The sequence below is a fragment of the Vidua macroura genome, chromosome Z (genome assembly GCF_024509145.1).
Source record: "Vidua macroura isolate BioBank_ID:100142 chromosome Z, ASM2450914v1, whole genome shotgun sequence".
NCBI classification, from domain to species: domain Eukaryota; kingdom Metazoa; phylum Chordata; class Aves; order Passeriformes; family Viduidae; genus Vidua; species Vidua macroura.
The window spans coordinates 76,158,246-76,174,976 of NC_071611.1; the positions used below are offsets into that span (position 1 = coordinate 76,158,246).

Below are 16,731 nucleotides of genomic sequence, written 5' to 3' on the forward strand. Positions count from 1 at the left end.
AGAGCTTGCCCTTCCCTTTCTCTTTCCCCCCGTGTTAGGCTACGAGTAACGCGGCGATTTTCCTCAGAGACCGGCTCCGGGATTTCTACCTCTTGGTTATCAAAATCTCCCCCTTGATCCAAATCGGGGTAGACTACGGGTGGTACTGGTGGGGGTGGAGGAGGGGGAGGTATGTATGGTAGAGGGGGTGCAGTTGGAACTTCCTCAGGCTTTTTATTTTTCTTTTTCCCTCCCTGGGTGCTTAAGGCAAGAAGTTTTGCTCTTGTTTCCCCCACTATCCAGAGAGCAGCATACTTGCTCTCTTCCATATCAAAAGGTTCTTTAGAGTTTCCATAAATGTTTAATGTCTGGCAAATCCAGTCCTCAAAGCTTCCAGACACTGGCCAAAATGAATTATCACCATGGATCTGTTTCCCTCCCCATACTTCCATACAATAATGTACCATTTTTGCCCTATCCTTCCCTTTTCTTGAAGGATATTCAACCCAAGATTTTATCATTAGACCTAACGGACTGTCAGGTGGTATCTGGGGAAACTTTACTGGGGTCCCCGTCCCCATGGAATCAGAGGGCTTGCTTTTCCTCCGTCCCATCTTCCAGGACACCTTCATGCACACACACACTCGTGGCCCCGTTTGTGGCCCAGCCCCTCTCGGGGTCTGGAAACCGCACTACTTAGAGGTCCACACTTGCCTCGTCCTAAAGGGACGTCTCATAGGTTATGTCCTGGGATCCCAACCCCAACCGAGCGGATTCCCACTTTTATACTCACGCTGTTCTGCGTCTTCACCCAGGCTTTGTGCACAAAGATTATGGGGTTACCGGTATCCCTTTTGCTTAATACCAAATTTAGGTTCATTGGTAAGGGTCCGGGAAGGCAAAGCCTGCACCAGGGCCGCTGCAGAGGCAGCGGGGCGCCTCCCTGATGAGGAATTCCCACCCGGTCGCCCTCATCCGAGTCACTGCACCAAATTTGTTATGGACAAATTCAACTGGGGAGGCCCAGAATTATAGAAAAATCAATTAACAAGAATTTATTAAGCAAGAGGTAGTGAGCAAAAGACAGCGCTGGGCGTCCGGAGAGTCTCTGCTCTACCACGGCGTGCCCACCCACCCCTTGCCCTTTTTGTTTTTATAATCTTTTTTTTTTTTTTCTTCTTTCCAGGTGACGTATTTTCTCTCAATGCACTCTGCGCCTGTGCAATTGGTTGCTAGGGGTTGTGGGGGAGGTCCTGGAAGTGCACGGCCTACCTGCCCCCCCCCACACCAAGCACCACGCTCTATCTCCTTCTCCTGCTCAGCGGATTTTTGGGAAACCAGGGGTTGGTATGTGTTACTGGCCACTGGAACTAATGGAATAAATTTGCTTTGCAAGCCCAGTTGTGTCTTAGATTATTTTGTGCATGAGTCTCCTCCTGAACTGGTGGCAATGACCACCAGGGACCTACAGGATACTCCTACTCTGCTGTCAATCAATTCTGAGAAATGATTTAAATATGTCAAAGAATTGGGAGTAATGTTTAGCCTGTGAGTTTCAGCAAAGTATTGACTCTGTCTTAGTTGCATGGATACAAACTAGTAAGTGAGATTGCTGGGTGTGCAGGTGTTAGGGAAGTGATTCCCTATGCACCGAGTACTGAAATAAACAAATGCCTCCTTTCTAAGCCTGAGCTGGCAGCAGGGATCAGGCCCTGCTTGGTAACTTTCATTTTGGCAACTTCTGTGAACAGGTAAGAAAGGTCAAAATGAAACCTTTTCCAGTTATTCCCCTCTGCTTCATCTTTTTAGGCGCCAGAACTCTGTGCCACAGGTGGCCTGGCTGTGTGCAGAGCAATGCAGCCCCCACAAACCCCTTGATTTCCCCACAAGCTGCCATGCCTTGTTCCCAGGTGTGCCCAGCTCTGCCAGGAGAAAGAGCCCGCAGCGCAGTGGGCACCGTGCCCTGCCCAGCCAGGGCTCTCTGGCACAGAGCAGCAGCAGCAGCTCCAGCGCCTTTCAACCCACTCCTGCCTTGGCTTCTCCTGGGACACAGAAGCCTCTGGAAATCAGCATCGCCAGTCGCATTCCAGCTTGGAGCAGCTCCTGCGGGCAGGCAGATGCTGCCAGTTTGACTGCTTCCAAAGGGGAATAAAGGCAGAGATGTACATGCTCAGGAGCCCTGGGCATATCCAGGAAACGTGTAAATATGTGGGAGATTTGTGAGGAATTATTTCAGCTGTTATGCCAACAGTGCCTTCTCTCCTGGTTCTGTGTGTTCTAGATGAGTAATGTAACAGTTGGCTCTCCCAATTAAGAGGTAGATAGTATGTGGATGTTACAATGTATAGTGATGTTATTGTAATATATCCTCCCATAGCCTTATTTCCCCTCCCCCTTGTAACAGCCTTGGTAGTCAGGGCTTTTGGGGAGGGCCGGCTTGTGACCAGGAGGCGCGGTGTAACAACACCTGACCTCCAATCAAGATGTAAGAAAGTAATCTCCACCAGTGGACAGCAGAGAAAGAGTTGACTGATAAAACTTTGGAGGGGCTAAGGGTATAAAAGGCAGAGCATCTGTTTTGTAGATGAGCTGCTCGTAATGGTCATAGAGACTCCCAGTGCTGCAATTTTTCCTTATTCAGTCCTCTGTTAAGGTTTATTAAACCTTTAACATTTTAAAAGTGAGGGTCATTTCTCAGATGTGCAGTGCTTTGGGCTATTATATTAGTCAGGTTTCCTTTGCTTGAGTCCCATCTGAGTGCTTTGTTGGGGTACAGGCTGTAGGTACTTGGTGCGCTCTTGGAGTTACTCTTGGATCCCTTGAACAGCAGGGTTTGGCCCACAAAGGGAATTTGTGCTACTTTGTGACAGAGGAGAACTTCCCAGGCTATTTTGCGTTTGCTGTACAGATGGTTGGTTATTGCTTTGCATCAATTCACAGGCCAATATAGAGGGTTTGCATTGTGATGTCAGGGCATGGTTGCCATGCGGTCATGGTGACATCAGAAGGTTGCTGTGGTGCACAAAAGGCCTCAGTGTCAGAGCAGCCCTAGGCCTTGCTCAGTGCAGGATGCTCAGTGCATCCTCCTGGTTGAGGCACGTGTCAGTGGGCAGCTGCACACTGACAAGAGCCTTGTTTTTTCTCGTGTTGGAGTGAATCTGCGCAGCAGTGCTACAATGATTGAGCAATTTGCTGCTGCATTTGTCACTGTTTATGGCGTTTCTTATTCTGCCTATTACCTGACTAACCTGGCACGTAAGTAGAGGTTTTCCCTGGGTGTAACCAAACCTGGCTTTTGTATGTCTTCCTGCTCTTAGTGACTGAGTTATTTTGAAACAGAAGGAGCATTAGGGTGCCACTGGTTTGGGAAAGCTCCTGTCAAGAGGTTCAACTAAAAAGGGGGTATCTGTAGGCACAGGGGCAGCATTTGCAAGGGAACCTGCAGGGGTTCTGTTCCCTCCACGGGAGAGTCTGAGGCAGCAGAATCTGTCATTTCCTCAGATTGCTGGGACAAGCAAGACAGCTTTGAAAATGTAAACTGGAGAACTCCTTGGAAGGCCTTCTAAAAACTCTGCAGTTGTTCCCAGAATTCAGGGAAAGCTTCTTTCTTTCTACATTTTGTCATGAAAGGATTTGACTGCCTAACTTGACCCTTGTCTGAGTGCTAAAATAGTGATTCCCTTTGCAATGAAATGCTAACTCCAAAGCAGTGAGTATCTGCTCCTGAACCCTGGAGCTGCTGCTGTGCTGCGTCACAATAGAGCTGCCACAGCTCAGTGGAATTTTGAGGAAGCTTTTCTGGGCAACTGTTTCCAGCAAGTTAATGAGAATTAATTCATACAATTGATTAAAAAAAAAAAAAAAAAGGTACTGGAAGGAGAGGATTTTAAAAGATATTTCATGTGTTTGGTAGAATAGGAGCATTGAGTGTGAAAGAACAATTTACATTTTCTTGATCATGTTTATATTAATTTACTGGCTAAACAGGCCAAAGTGTAGGCACGACCAAGAATATGGTCCTGATCTCTTGCTGGTTGTGTGAATGAACTGTGTCTCCTGGAGGGATGTTATGAAGCGGAAAATACTCTCTGTTTGCAATTGTTGTTCTGTGGGATTCACCAGCCCAGGCAGTTTTCTGACAGCGTCTGCTTCATTTTCCCTTGCCCACTACAGGTCACGTGAAGCATGTATTCAGCGGTGCTGATGCTAAGGTGAGTGAGCAAGGAACATTTCATCTTGGTGGTGTTTAAGTATTGTACAGTATGCTGTGAACTTAGCAGAACAAGTAGACTGTACAGGGCCAGCCATGCAGGCCGAAAGAAAAACCAATTTCATTCCTTCAACAACAAACACATAGGCAAATCTGGGAATTTCCTAATTTCCATCTCAGAGCCTTGAAGACTTAAAACTAAGATTTGCAGAGAGAATATTGCTTGTTAAAACCAAACACGGAAGAATACTTAATAAACAGGAATTTCCTATAGAGTTCAATTAGCACATTTTAATAAAGCCATAGTGCCTGACACTTTCATTCCAATCAAACATCAGGACACTTCCTAAGAAGATGTGGTTGTACAACAAGAAGGACAATTTAAAATTGTGAATACAGTATTTGAAGTCAAAGGGGCAACTTTGTGGTGGGGGAGCTGCGTGGGCCCAAAGGACCCAGGGGTGCCGGTCAAGAGCAGCTGAAGGTGGGCCAGCGCGTGGCCAGGGAGCCAAGAAGGCCAAGGGTGTCCTGGCCTGTGTCAGCAAGAGTGGGGCAGCAGGAGCAGGGCAGGGAGCGTCCCCCTGGGCTGGGCAGCGCTGCGGCCACAGCTGGGAGTGCTGTGCCCAGTTGTGGGCCCCTGTGAAGCAGAAAGTCCTTGAGGGGCTGGAGCGTGTGCAGAGGAGGACACGGGAGCTGGGGAAGGCTGTGGAGCGCAAGGCCAAGGAGGAGGTGCTGAGGGAGCTTTAGCCTGGACAACGGGAGGCTCATCAGGGCCCTTCAGGCACACTTCCATAGATCCATAGAGGACAGCGCTCACCCCAAGGCCTGCTTCCCTGCCAAACATCCCCGCTCTGCATCCATGTGCTTTAGCCACCTGAGGAGGTGACACTTCCAATTTGTGGTTTCTTGGCTTGCTAGGAGGAGAAGCCCTGCTCATTTTCTCTCTTCCCAGCAAGCAAAGATGCTTCTGCACAAGCTTTCCTGCCCTTTTCCTGCAACGAAAGGGATTCTGATCCACTTTTAGTTTTCCATGTCTGCCGCAGCAATAGCAAAGGCCTTGCTGGCTATTTCCTACTTTTCCATTTCACAGCTTTCAAGAGCTAAAAGCTCCCTTGTGCAGAGGCACTGTGCCTTGCAGATAGCAGCCAGGGAGGAGTATCAAATTCCTAGGCAAACAGAGTTCTCTTGAATTAGCCCATTTCAATCTGGTCGGAGTGACTTAGAATGCCATTGCTAAGAATGCTGATGATTTCTCCTTCAAAGAGGTGGTTGTAGATGCCAGGAGAAAGGAGGTGCTAAACGATAGGTAACGGCCTGTCCCTCATGTTTCTCTCTTGCCACAGATGACAGAAGCAGCAGCAGTCTCCGCCCCAGCTCCCTCTGCTCCTGGAGAAGAAGCCAAAAGGAGGAAAATGAGCAAGACGACCACGAGCCTGCAGCTGTGGTCACAGCAGAGCCTGATGCTTCCAAGAGAGTAAGTGCCAGTTGTGGGTGGTGCTGTCTTTAGTGCAAGGCAGAGCTGCAAGTTTCTGAGCAGCCAGCATTTGCTGTTGCTGGCTGAGGATGCTGAGTGCTGGAATCCCGCAGGACGCGGCCATTTCCTGCAGGCAGGGACAGCTAGAAATTGGCCTTTGGCCTGTCACCTTGAGGCACCCAAGAGCTGGGGGCTGCGGCTCAGCTTCTGCCTGCTTGGCTCAGTGAAGCTCTGTCTCTGGGCTTCTGCAGGGCCGTGGCCAAGGGCTCAGGTGCTAGTGCTGGAGGTCACAGGGCTTTCTTTGGTTGTTTTCCCTTTGTGGAAAAGTGTGTTTGGCTTGTGGAAGTGTTCTGCAGTTTTCTGGAGCAGTCCTTCACTTCTAAAGTCTCTTATGACCCGGCGATCTTTTGGCTTTTGATAAGCGGCAAGGAGATGATTGCGTTGTCCATGAAGCTGGGGCAGGCCATTCTTGTGGGGTGTGGCCAAAGAAAGCAAGTGCCTCGTTGGGAAGGCTTCTCGTCAGGCAAAAAGCAGAAGGGGCAAGATTCTGTGGATGCATTTTGGGATGAAGCCTGCAGCTTTGGGAATGGCATTAGTGCCTCGCGTGGGGGTGAAGCTGCAAGTCCTTGACTGCTGTCTTGTGTTGCTGAGAAGAGGAAGGATATCTTGTAAATGTGGGTGCTGTATTTGAAGTCAAAGGGGCAAGTTTGTGGTGGGGGAGCTGCGTGGGCCCAATGGACCCAGGGGTGCCGGTCAAGAGCAGCTGAAGGTGGGCCAGCGCGTGGTCAGGGAGCCAAGAAGGCCAAGGGCGTCCTGGCCTGTGTCAGCAAGAGTGGGGCAGCAGGAGCAGGGCAGTGAGCGTCCCCCTGGGCTGGGCAGCGCTGCGGCCACAGCTGGGAGTGCTGTGCCCAGTTGTGGGCCCCTGTGAAGCAGAAAGTCCTTGAGGGGCTGGAGCGTGTGCAGAGGAGGACACGGGAGCTGGGGAAGGCTGTGGAGCGCAAGGCCAAGGAGGAGGTGCTGAGGGAGCTTTAGGCTGGACAACGGGAGGCTCGTCAGGGCCCTTCAGGCACACTTCCATAAATCCCTGCATGATAGTGCTCAATACAAATGCTTTTTTTTCTGGAAATATCTTCCCACAGCATTCAAGTGCTTTTGACACTTGATTTGGTCACTCTTTCATCTTTTGGTTTCTTCCTTTGTTAGGAGGACATGTCCTGTTTAGTTTCTCATTTTTTAGGAAGGGAAAGCTATTTTCCTCCATGTTTCCCGTCCTTTTCCAGCTCTTGTCGATATTCTGCTAGCTTTTTCTTTTGTAAGGTGACATTTCTGGAGGATGCAGTATTTTTGCATGAGATCACTTTGTTTGGGACAGCGAGCTTGGTGCAGAAGGAGCTGTTCTGGTGCCAGGCCAGTCATAGGGCCTTGCACTTCGCGTTCATATTGACAGTACCTCTGCTTTTTTGCAGCCCAGGGAATCAGTAAATGTGGTGTTTGGGAATTGAGCAGGAAATCATTGCTCTTGCATTCCAGCTGGTCCTCAGAGATCAGAGGAGCTGGAAGGAGCTGGGCTTTATTTCTGATTACAGCCCCTTTAGCACTCTCAGTGTTGTCAAGTCCAAGAGAAGCACTTGGCCAAGCACAGATGCTGCAAGAGTGCCATTCCCAGTGCAATGCTCTGGATCTGATTGCATTCCATAAGGACCTAAATGCTCCAGATTCCCCGGGAGTGTGGTTTATTGAAGCAACAGGAGAGCAATCTCAGGATTGCTGCTGATCAGGGCAATGGCTACCAAGTGTGTGTAGCAACAGAAATGATAGGAAAGAGAGATTATAAGAGTGAGTTCTATCTATCTATCTATCTATCTATCTATCTATCTATCTATCTATCTGTCTATCTATCTGTCATTTGTATAATTGAATCTTCTTGGCTCTGGTCCAAAGCAGTTGGAGGTGCAAAGTTCACCTAAAGCATCCCTTTCAGGAGAGGATTAGAGACACGTTCTGTTGACCGATTCTGAGCAGGCAGAGCTGTTTTCCCCTCCAGATATGGTGGGGTTTTTTTTTCCCCTCAGAGCTGTTTTCCACCTCCAGCCTCTTCTTCCTGAAGCCCCCAGTTAATTTTTTAATTTTCTGCCTGTCCCAGAGAGGTGGAAGTATTCCATGTTTTAGGTGGTGAAGAGAACGTGAACTCCAGAAGTGTCTCTCATAAAGGGTGAGCTCACCCAGGAAGCCACCTGCAGAGGCAGGATGGAGCTGTGGGACTGGGCTGGGTGTCAGTCACTACTGAAAGACAAACAGGACATGGCAGGAGCAGAGGGAGGCCCTCACCAGACCCCTGAGAAATGCCACACCTTCCCTGTCAGCTGCCTGAGAGGCTGTTGGAGCTTCAGCCCCAGATGGCCCCTGATTGTAGTGCCAGGGTCACTTTGGAATCTGTGCCTCCCCACGGGCAGAGAATGACCCAGGAGAGCAGCAGCACAGTGCTCTGGGAACGTGTGAGCCCATCAGTTCTTGAGTCTTAGCCCACAAATGTCCTATGGAAAGTTGAAACCCATCTTCTCTTGCTTTCTGTGCAGATCCTTCCAGAGAAAGAGCAGGAGCAGATTGCCTTATCAGAGATGCCATGCCGGACTCAGGGAGAGCTGAGAGCCCGAGAGCAGGAAGAGCAGCTCAGGCAGCAGGTGGAAGAGCCACAGGAGAATGGCCAGGTAAGCCTGACTCGCCAGGTGTCAGAGGGAAAGGGCAGGAAGAAGGGCATAAAACAGAGCTCTTGGGAGTGAGGAGGCCAGGAGTCCCAGAGGCACTGAAAGCACAGAGCCTTGGAATCTGCAGAGATCAGCACTGGGACAAGAGGGTTCCATTGGAAGCAGGTGTGGGTAGGGAAGCAGAAAGAAGTGGCTGAATAAATGTGATTTTGAGGCTGCAAGAGGAAAAAGCTGAGCCTTATGGCAGCTCCCAGTCACTTGCTCTGCATTTGTGTGTACAGAATATCAAGGCAGAGCCACAAGCAGAGCTGCCCGAAGCTCAGAGTGCCATCACAGAAGTGAAGAAGAGGAACCAGGAAGAGACGAGAAGAATTCAAGAGGAGATGAATCTCCATCAGCAGAGGGGCGATCAACAAAACCAGGTGAGTGAAAGAGTGGCAGCCACTCCACTCATGAAAGATCCTCTCTCTTGTATTTTACAGAACTTGAAGGAACAGCTGGACACAGACTTTCAGAAAGCTCACGCTAAGATCAAGGCAAGGGAGAAGAGGCAGGAGGAAGAAATTAAAATCATCAGAGAAAAACTTAATCCCCTCCCTCAGGCTCTACAAAAGCAAGTGAGTGAAAGAGGGATAGCCACTGCAGTCACCAAACTGGTGGTTTCTGCCCTTCTGGCCTTCCCAGTGCAGAGCAGCAGGGAGCGGGGTGATGCCTCTGAGTGCCATCCTGCTCTAGTGTGTATCACAGTCACTCGGAAGGACATTTCCTGGTGTGCTGAATCTCAGCTGCTGCCCTGGACAGTGGGACTTGTCCTTTGGCCTTTTGGCCAGCAGTCATCCAAATTGATTCCTGCTGGCCTGTTCCTGCTCTCCTTGTTTCTTGAGGTGTTTTTACAGGGGAAGATGGTGACCCAGATGGAGGATTGAAACAAGCTGTCTGTATCCCTTGTAAATCTGTTCTTTCCTCACAGTCAGTGACTCTTGACTGACAGGGACAAGCTGTAGTCTCTGACTGCTTTGTTCTGTTTGACTCGAGGTGCAAGTGTTGACATCTCACCGGGCAGCCGGCAAAGACTTCCGGCAAATGAGTGGCACTGAAGAGCCCCGAGGCGGGCGTGAGGCACAGGAACTGTCCCCACCAAAGGTGCTACAGGTTGGGCATGACCTGAAGATGGTGCAGGAAAAGAGGACACAGTGGGGGGAGGACGAGCACTTGAACAAGGAGCTGCACGTGTGTCTGAAGCCCTTGGAGGGGGAAAGGAATCCTTGAGTGGAAGTAGAATGGTCATTGTGGCAGTGATCCTTCAGAAAATCCATGAAAATGGACCATGAATCTGGCCATCCACTCGAGTAGAACTAGCCTTTGGTTTTGACCCATCCAGTCTGAGAAGTGGACATCAGAAAAAACCCACTTAAGAGCCCTGCATGTTGCTGACAGCACCTTCCTAAGGGCTTGCATTTGAAATGGAATCTCAGGCTAATCTCTGCCAGCCACCTTTCTGACATAAACTCATTTCTTGTCCCAGATCTACAAGGGCTTTGTCACCAAACCTGCTGCTGCAGCAGCATGGTCTAAAGGAGCCTTTGCTCTCCACCCTGAGAAGCGGAGCCGGGGCGGTTTGTTCATCTCCAGTGCTGACCCAGCTGCTGCTCAGCAACAGGAGATCAAGGATGACTCCCTGGAGCTACGGAGTACGTCTGCTGTATTTCTTGTCTGAGGGACAGTCTATTGTGTGCAGGTGTCAGCATAGCTGTACCAAATGCTTTTCCTGAGTTTGGTGTCCCAGGGACATTTAGAGACATTTCCCCACAGGAACTGCTGTAGAAAAGCAGTCTCTGTGCTGGCCACCTGTGCTGCAGAGCTGTCTGCCTGGTTGTTGTTGTTACCCAGCCGAACACAAAGGGTTCAAAGCTCCAGGCTCTGGGTCTGCCTTTTGAATCTCCTGGAAGCTGGGATCTCTGCTTTAAAGTGAGCATCTTGCATTTTGTTTCCCTCAGGGACAATAGTGAACATGGAAAATCCTGTGATGAAATACACGGAACTGGAACATATTGGCAGAGGGTGAGTCCAACCACAGTTACTTCTATATAACCATGGGCCAGCTGTTTTTCTGGTGGAATATCTATGCAGTGTGAAGTCAGAACAGCTGCAAACAGACATCTATCCCCATGTTCAGACACTGGGGATAGATTGTCCCATCTCTCAGTGCTGCTCCGAATTTGTGAGTGTGCCCAAGAAGGCATTGTCAGACACACCTCCATGCTGCCAAGTTCTTGCCTGCAGCAAGGAACAGGACCTGGAAGATTTCCTTGTCTCTCAAGTGTGGGACAGTTCTGTGTTAATTTCCTGAGCATTTTTGTATATCTCCAAATCATACAGCCACACTAATAAAAGGGGAAGAAACGTGCTTGCCTGAAACAGCAACCTACTCCCTGATAGCTGTCAGATAACAGTTCTCAGGAACATTTCTTTCCAAGAGATTGCAGAAGGAAATACTCCATGGTCAGGATAAAAACTGCACAGTTTAGAACCTGAAACCCAAGGTGAAAGAAGGAGATCTCCTTAGGAGCTGAGGCAGTAAACAGCAATGCTTCAGGGACAGGCCCAGTGCCCATGCACTTGAGAGGAAAATGCATCATCTGCCTTCGGGCAGAGCCCGCCTGCTTCCGGCAGGTTTTAGGCATTTGCAGCAGAGATCTCCTCTGTGGACTGGCTTTCACTGCAAGATCTAAATGTCTTCTCCTTTCTTTGCTGCTTTTTTGTTTCTAGGACTTTTGGAGATTTTTGCAGAGCACTTGACAATGCCACAGGAGAAGAGGTAAATGTCAACATCTCCCGCAGGTCCTCTGGTGTGAGCAGCTGTGGCTGGAGTTTGAGTAGAGCTGTGCTGAAAAGGCACAAGAAGCACAGACTGCTACCAGCCTGCAAAATACATTTGGGACAGTCTTTGTCCTTCTCAGCTGCCAGAAGGAAGGCAAGGAGGGCAGCAGTTCCTTTCAGAGAAGGATGTGCTCATTTGCTCTCCATTGCTAAAACAAAGGTGGTGCCTTTGAGCATCTCACTGCTCTTTGGGGCTACGGCTTCAGAGTCCTGAATTCTCACTTCTGCTTGCCAGCAAATGCATCTGAAAGTTACTGGTAGTTCCTTAGCCACCTGCAGTGCTGCACTGGAGAACTGCACGTAGGGAGAGATCTGCACGGCGTACCTAAAAGCCCTAAGCCCTGCCCATAGCCCGAGATGTATCCACAGAGTATTAAGGCATGGATTACTTCTTCTGAATCCCAGACAAAGCAGCAGGGAGTGTGCTCAGAGCTTTGTGGGTGATAGTTGAGACACCACAGTTACCAAGTGGACAAGGCAAAACCTCAGTGGCCACGTGTCCTGTAAGTGGCCTCCAAGGGAGCAGAGAAATGGGCTGTTGCAATGTCAGTTCCTAATTACTGCAATGCCCAATCACAAGGCAGTTTGGCACAGCTCGGCTGTGGCATTGCAAAAGCACTCGCTCCATGTGCCTTGTGGTCTTGTGCCGCCAACTTCTCAAGTTACTGATTTTCAATGTCATTTTAGGTGGCCATAAAGAAAATAAATCTCCAAGAACTGAGGAAGAAGGAACTAAGAGTCTATGAACTCATGGTCATGAAGACAAATATGAATCCCAATCTGGTCAACTATTTAGACAGGTGAGTTGTTGTGAATGTTTGTTTACATATTGCAAACATGCATGGTAAAATTCCACTTTGTTCACTGGCAGAAAATAGAGCTGTAATTATTGGTTAATTATTATTGCTCTGCTCATCTCCAGTGGATGGGAAGAGAGTGCATCTTGTCTGCATGAGTCTTCCCCGGTACACAGAGTTCTAAAATTATTCAAAAACCTGCATCTGTCATATCTTACTAAATCAATAGCCTGTAAGTTCACAGCCACCACATTGTTTTGGGGCTTGATTTTTTTCAAGAGTCCTCTTACGTCCAGATAAACTAACATGGATTTCCCTTGGATTGTGTCCCCTCTTTTCCATTGCTTTGCATGCCAGGAAGACTAGGTGCTTATTTCCAGAAACACACAGTTTGACAGGTTTTTGATCTGTTCCTAACCTGCAGTTTTTACTTGCTGGCTATTGAAGACATCTCCTTTTTTCACAGCTGTGCCTTTCTTCTTGAGACAGATTGCAAACAATGCACAGCCTAGAGGGAATGTCTATTCCTTTTATTCTGTCCTTGTCACAAAGGGACTTGGAAACAAGAATCAATCAAGAAAACAACCTAGCCATGCATGTTTATCTCCATGCTCTTGTTTCCTTCTTTCAGCTACCGTGTGGATGGGCAGCTCTGGCTGGTCATGGAGTACATGGACGGAGGCACTCTGAGCAATGTCATCAGCGAGACCCACCTGTCTGAAGACGAGATGGCAGCCATCAGTAGGGAGGTCAGCAATCCCACCTGTGCTGCCCAGGGCTTGGGCAGGATTGTCTGGGAAACAGGGCTCCAACCTGGAGTGATTTCATGTCCCAAGCTTTGTTTCTGTGTTGCTGGTATGCTATGGGCAAGTAAAAGCCTCTCAAGTGAAATGCCTGCCAGTGCCCCTGCACTCACAGCAGTTAGTTCTTGTACTCATATCTCCTACTGTTGTATTCTCGCTCTGTCTCTTGTATTTGTATTTGCTGTTCTCCACCTTGCCTCCCTAAACTTTTATCTCCAGCCTGTCTGCACTGCATTCCTTGTCTGTAAAAGCAATGGTGCTGGTGGCAGCATTTGAAATGATCAGCAAAGAAAAAAAGACTCATTTCTCTCAGTCCTCAACTGAAAAGGACAGTAGTGCAGCCAAAATGCTCTTTGCTTCAGGAAGGTGACTGTTATGATACTTCCAAGTCTGTGCTGAGGCCAGCAACAAAACCTTTGTCATGCAGCCTCCCACCCCAAAGTGATCCACTTCACACCAAAGGGAGGGACTTTTTCTTCCTTGGCAAAACCCCTCACTTGTCCTCTGCATGGAGAAAGTACATCCACAGCAGCAGCAGCCATGCTGGCTGGTTTGCAGGGGACAGTCTACAACAACAGCAGCTGCTGTTGCTCTTTCAAAAGCTGACATGCCTTTCCTTAGAAAGGTCCTGCTCTGCAAGTGGTGGAGCAGCAAGCTCTTCCTCACAATGGCACTGTGTTCCTCCATTACTCGCCATTCCCCTGCAGAGGCAATCTTTTAGAGCTCTTTCCTTTCTTGTGTAATGAAATCACATCACTAATTTTTGCCCTCCTGTTTCTGTTTTCTCTCTCAGTGCCTGCAAGGCCTGGATTTTCTTCACTCGAACCTCGTGATCCACCGAGATGTGAAGAGCAGCAACATCCTTCTCAGAACCGATGGCTCTGTCAAGCTGGGTCAGTGTATTCTTGGTCAGGTGCAGCATTCCAGGGACGTGGGCTGTGGGGCTGCTTTGAGTGACTGCCAGCTTCCCAAAATTGGTGTTGGTGGCAGTGCAGGGAACCCTGCTACAAACTGTGGGCACAGTTGCAACATGCACAGAAGTATGACAAGGAACAAGGAGTCAAGAGTGGCGTTGCTCTGTGTGTGTCCCTTCCAGAGGGAGGGAGCTGCAAATCTAAAGCTTCAGAAAAATAAAAGGCTGGAGGTAGTCTAAACAATGAGGCTTTTTTTTTTGAAGTGGCTAATTCCATATTTCCTTGTCTAAAGCCCTGAGGAAACAGAGCGTGGACAGTTCTCCAGGAGACTCAACAGCACATTCTTAGACTGAGAGTGGGGAATTCTTTTGCTTGATTTCCTAACTTGAGCTGGCTTTCATGGTTTGTTTTTTTCTCCACAGCTGACTCTGGCCTCTTTGTTCAGCTCACCCCTGAGCAGAGTTGACGGAGCTCAGTGGCCGGCACTTCTGGGTGGATGGCGCCTGAAGTGGTGACAGGTCAACCATGTGGCCCCAAAGTGGACATATGGTCTTTTGGAATCATGGGCATCGAAATGGTGGAACGAGAAGTTCCTTACTGGAATGAAACTCCTGTTTCGGTAAGGTGCAAATACTCACTGATCCTGCTTGTCTTTCTCACCTGTCCCATGGTCAGTGTGCCATTGGACAAAATCCCATTGCCATCTGCTGGCACCACTTCCACCAAGGTCCCCTTCTGAAAATGTCCCTGCAGCACATCAGCATCTGCTGTCGATTTGGTTGCATCAGAAGGGAAGTGGCAGTTCAGAAACCTAACCAGTTCAGAAACCTGCCATTTTGGCCTCCAGCCATGCCTGACACTTTTCACTTGCTTTTTGAACAATGTTGGAGCTCTGTCTCTGAAGAAAAGGAATTTTTCCGTGGAATGGTTGGATGTGTGATAAATATCCTTCAAAATGGAGATTGAATCTTCCTAGTTTCAATTTTAGAGAAAAAGAGAAAAGAAAAAAAGAAAATGGAAAAGGAAGAGGAAGAGAAAAGGGAAAAGAAAAAAAGAAAAAGTAAGAGAAAAATGGAAAGGAAGAGGAAAAGGAAGAGAAAATAAGAAAAAAAGGAAAAGGGAAAAAAAGAAAGAAAAAAAAGAAAAAGAAAAAGAATAAAAAGAAAAAGGAGGAAAAACCACCAAAGCAATGCCCAAGCAAGTTCTGCTTGCTTTTCCCTTCATTTACCACAGCACATCAATTTTCCTCCAAACTGTAGCATCTTTTCCCAATCCTGTGGGTCTTTAAAACTTTCAGGCTTTCAAATCATCCGTACATTGTTCAGTCTTGCATGTGGGTGGCCTGGATAAGTTTAGGATGTGTTTTTCTCTGACTGCAGTTAGAATTGTACACTAAACTCTTGGCTATTTCTGGGTACTTTAACAAGTTGATGAGCTTGCAGCCAGGTGCCCGGGGCTGGGATCCAACGTGGGCGGTTGACGCCGGTGCTGTGTTCCTTTACCACAGGAGCAGGGCCATCCCTGGCTTGCACAGTTCTAAGGACAGTGAGGACTCCAGCTCCCCACCATGTCCAGTGGCTGAGCACAGCTGCAGAGAGACAGGATAAAACCCTCTTTGTGACCTCTGGGGGTGTGGGAAAAGCGAAGGAATTTTTCCTCTGGGTTGAAGAAGAAAGTAACAAAGTCTCTTTGGTCACCATCTATTTCAGTGCCACCAGCACAGAGCTGTCACTATTGTGGTGGGCATTTTCATGGAGACTCCCAGGCCTCCTTCCATTGTTATTTCTGTCTATTTTAGATGGATTCTGCATCTGCATTTTTTTCAAGAGGAGAAAAAAAAAAAAAAACTTGATGATTTTTGTTTCATGGAAGCTGTGCTAAAGGGACCAACAAGCACTGCAAAGATTCCTTTCATGTAATAATCCTTGGAAATAGTATGGATAGAATAAACTCCCCCTTCCAAATAGCCTGTCAGGCTGGTGCAAATCCTCAGAGAAGCAAAACATGCTTTTGCTGATGTAGTTCCCACTAACTAGGTCAGTCAATGAAATCAGCTGCCAAGGCAAGATCTGCTGAAAGCTGGAAAAGCTGTGGCTGCATCGGGGTTTGGGTTTTTGGTTGGTAAAGGAAAGTCATCTCTGGGTCTCTCCAGGGCAGTTTCTGCAGAGTGGAGCTTAAACAATGGGATCTGAGAGAGCACTTACAGATGGGAAAGAAGCAGCTGGAGCCTTATGTTTCCTTTTTCCCCAGCCTCAACTCCTGATAGACATACGAGGGACACCAAAGCTGCAGCAGCCCAACCGATTCTCGCCTTGCCTGCGTGACTTCCTGAGCTGCTGCCTGCAGACAAACGAGGCACAGCGCTGGTCAGCCAAGGAGCTCCTGCAGGTAAAATGCAAAGGGGCTGCAGGTGAAAGAGTGTCTGAGGGATGGGCTCCTCCTCCAGTGAGGTCCAAGGCATCAGATGAGCCCCCGTTCCTCCTCACCTCCACTCTTGGTGCTGTTCAAATGAAAACGGTGAGGAATCCTAGACTGGGCTGGCAGGGCCCTGTGAAGGTCATCTGGTCCAAGTGTCCTGCAATGAGCAGGGACATCTTCAAAGAGATCCGGTTTCTCAGAGCCCTTTCCCACCTGACCTGGAATACCTGCAGGCATGGGGCACCTACAAGCTCTTGGGACAACCTGTGCCGGTGTTGCACCATGCTCTGAGTAAACAAGTTCTTCCTTAGACCTACACTTGATCCCCATTTTGTTTAAAAATATTTGCCCACATTCTATTGTTAAATGGCCATGTTAAAAAAGATGTCCCCCATTTTCTTCAAAGCCACTCTGAAGTCTTGGAAAGTGGCAATAAAGTCTCCCTGGGGCCTGTTCTTCACAAAGCTGAATAACTCCACCTCTCTCCGCATTTCCTGAGAGGACAGGTGCTCTGTTTTCTGGCTGTTTCTGGAACCCAAGGAAGCCAGTCC

General features: G+C 48.6%; 2 protein-coding genes across 2 annotated transcripts; both read left to right on the forward strand.

Moving 5' to 3' along the window:
• Positions 1 to 2,971: 2,971 nt before the first annotated feature.
• LOC128822386 (golgin subfamily A member 6-like protein 7) lies at positions 2,972 to 9,918 on the forward strand. The gene is made up of 5 exons (XM_054004083.1): positions 2,972 to 2,987; positions 4,153 to 4,190; positions 8,240 to 8,371; positions 8,650 to 8,985; positions 9,404 to 9,918. Exons 1-5 carry the CDS (start codon positions 2,972 to 2,974, stop codon positions 9,635 to 9,637), a joined length of 756 nt encoding a protein of 251 aa, XP_053860058.1. The 3' UTR covers positions 9,638 to 9,918.
• A 4,333-nt stretch (positions 9,919 to 14,251) lies between these two features.
• LOC128822387 (serine/threonine-protein kinase PAK 1-like) lies at positions 14,252 to 16,491 on the forward strand. The gene is made up of 3 exons (XM_054004084.1): positions 14,252 to 14,381; positions 16,013 to 16,150; positions 16,414 to 16,491. Exons 1-3 carry the CDS (start codon positions 14,259 to 14,261, stop codon positions 16,489 to 16,491), a joined length of 339 nt encoding a protein of 112 aa, XP_053860059.1. The 5' UTR covers positions 14,252 to 14,258.
• The last annotated feature ends 240 nt before the right edge of the window (positions 16,492 to 16,731 follow it).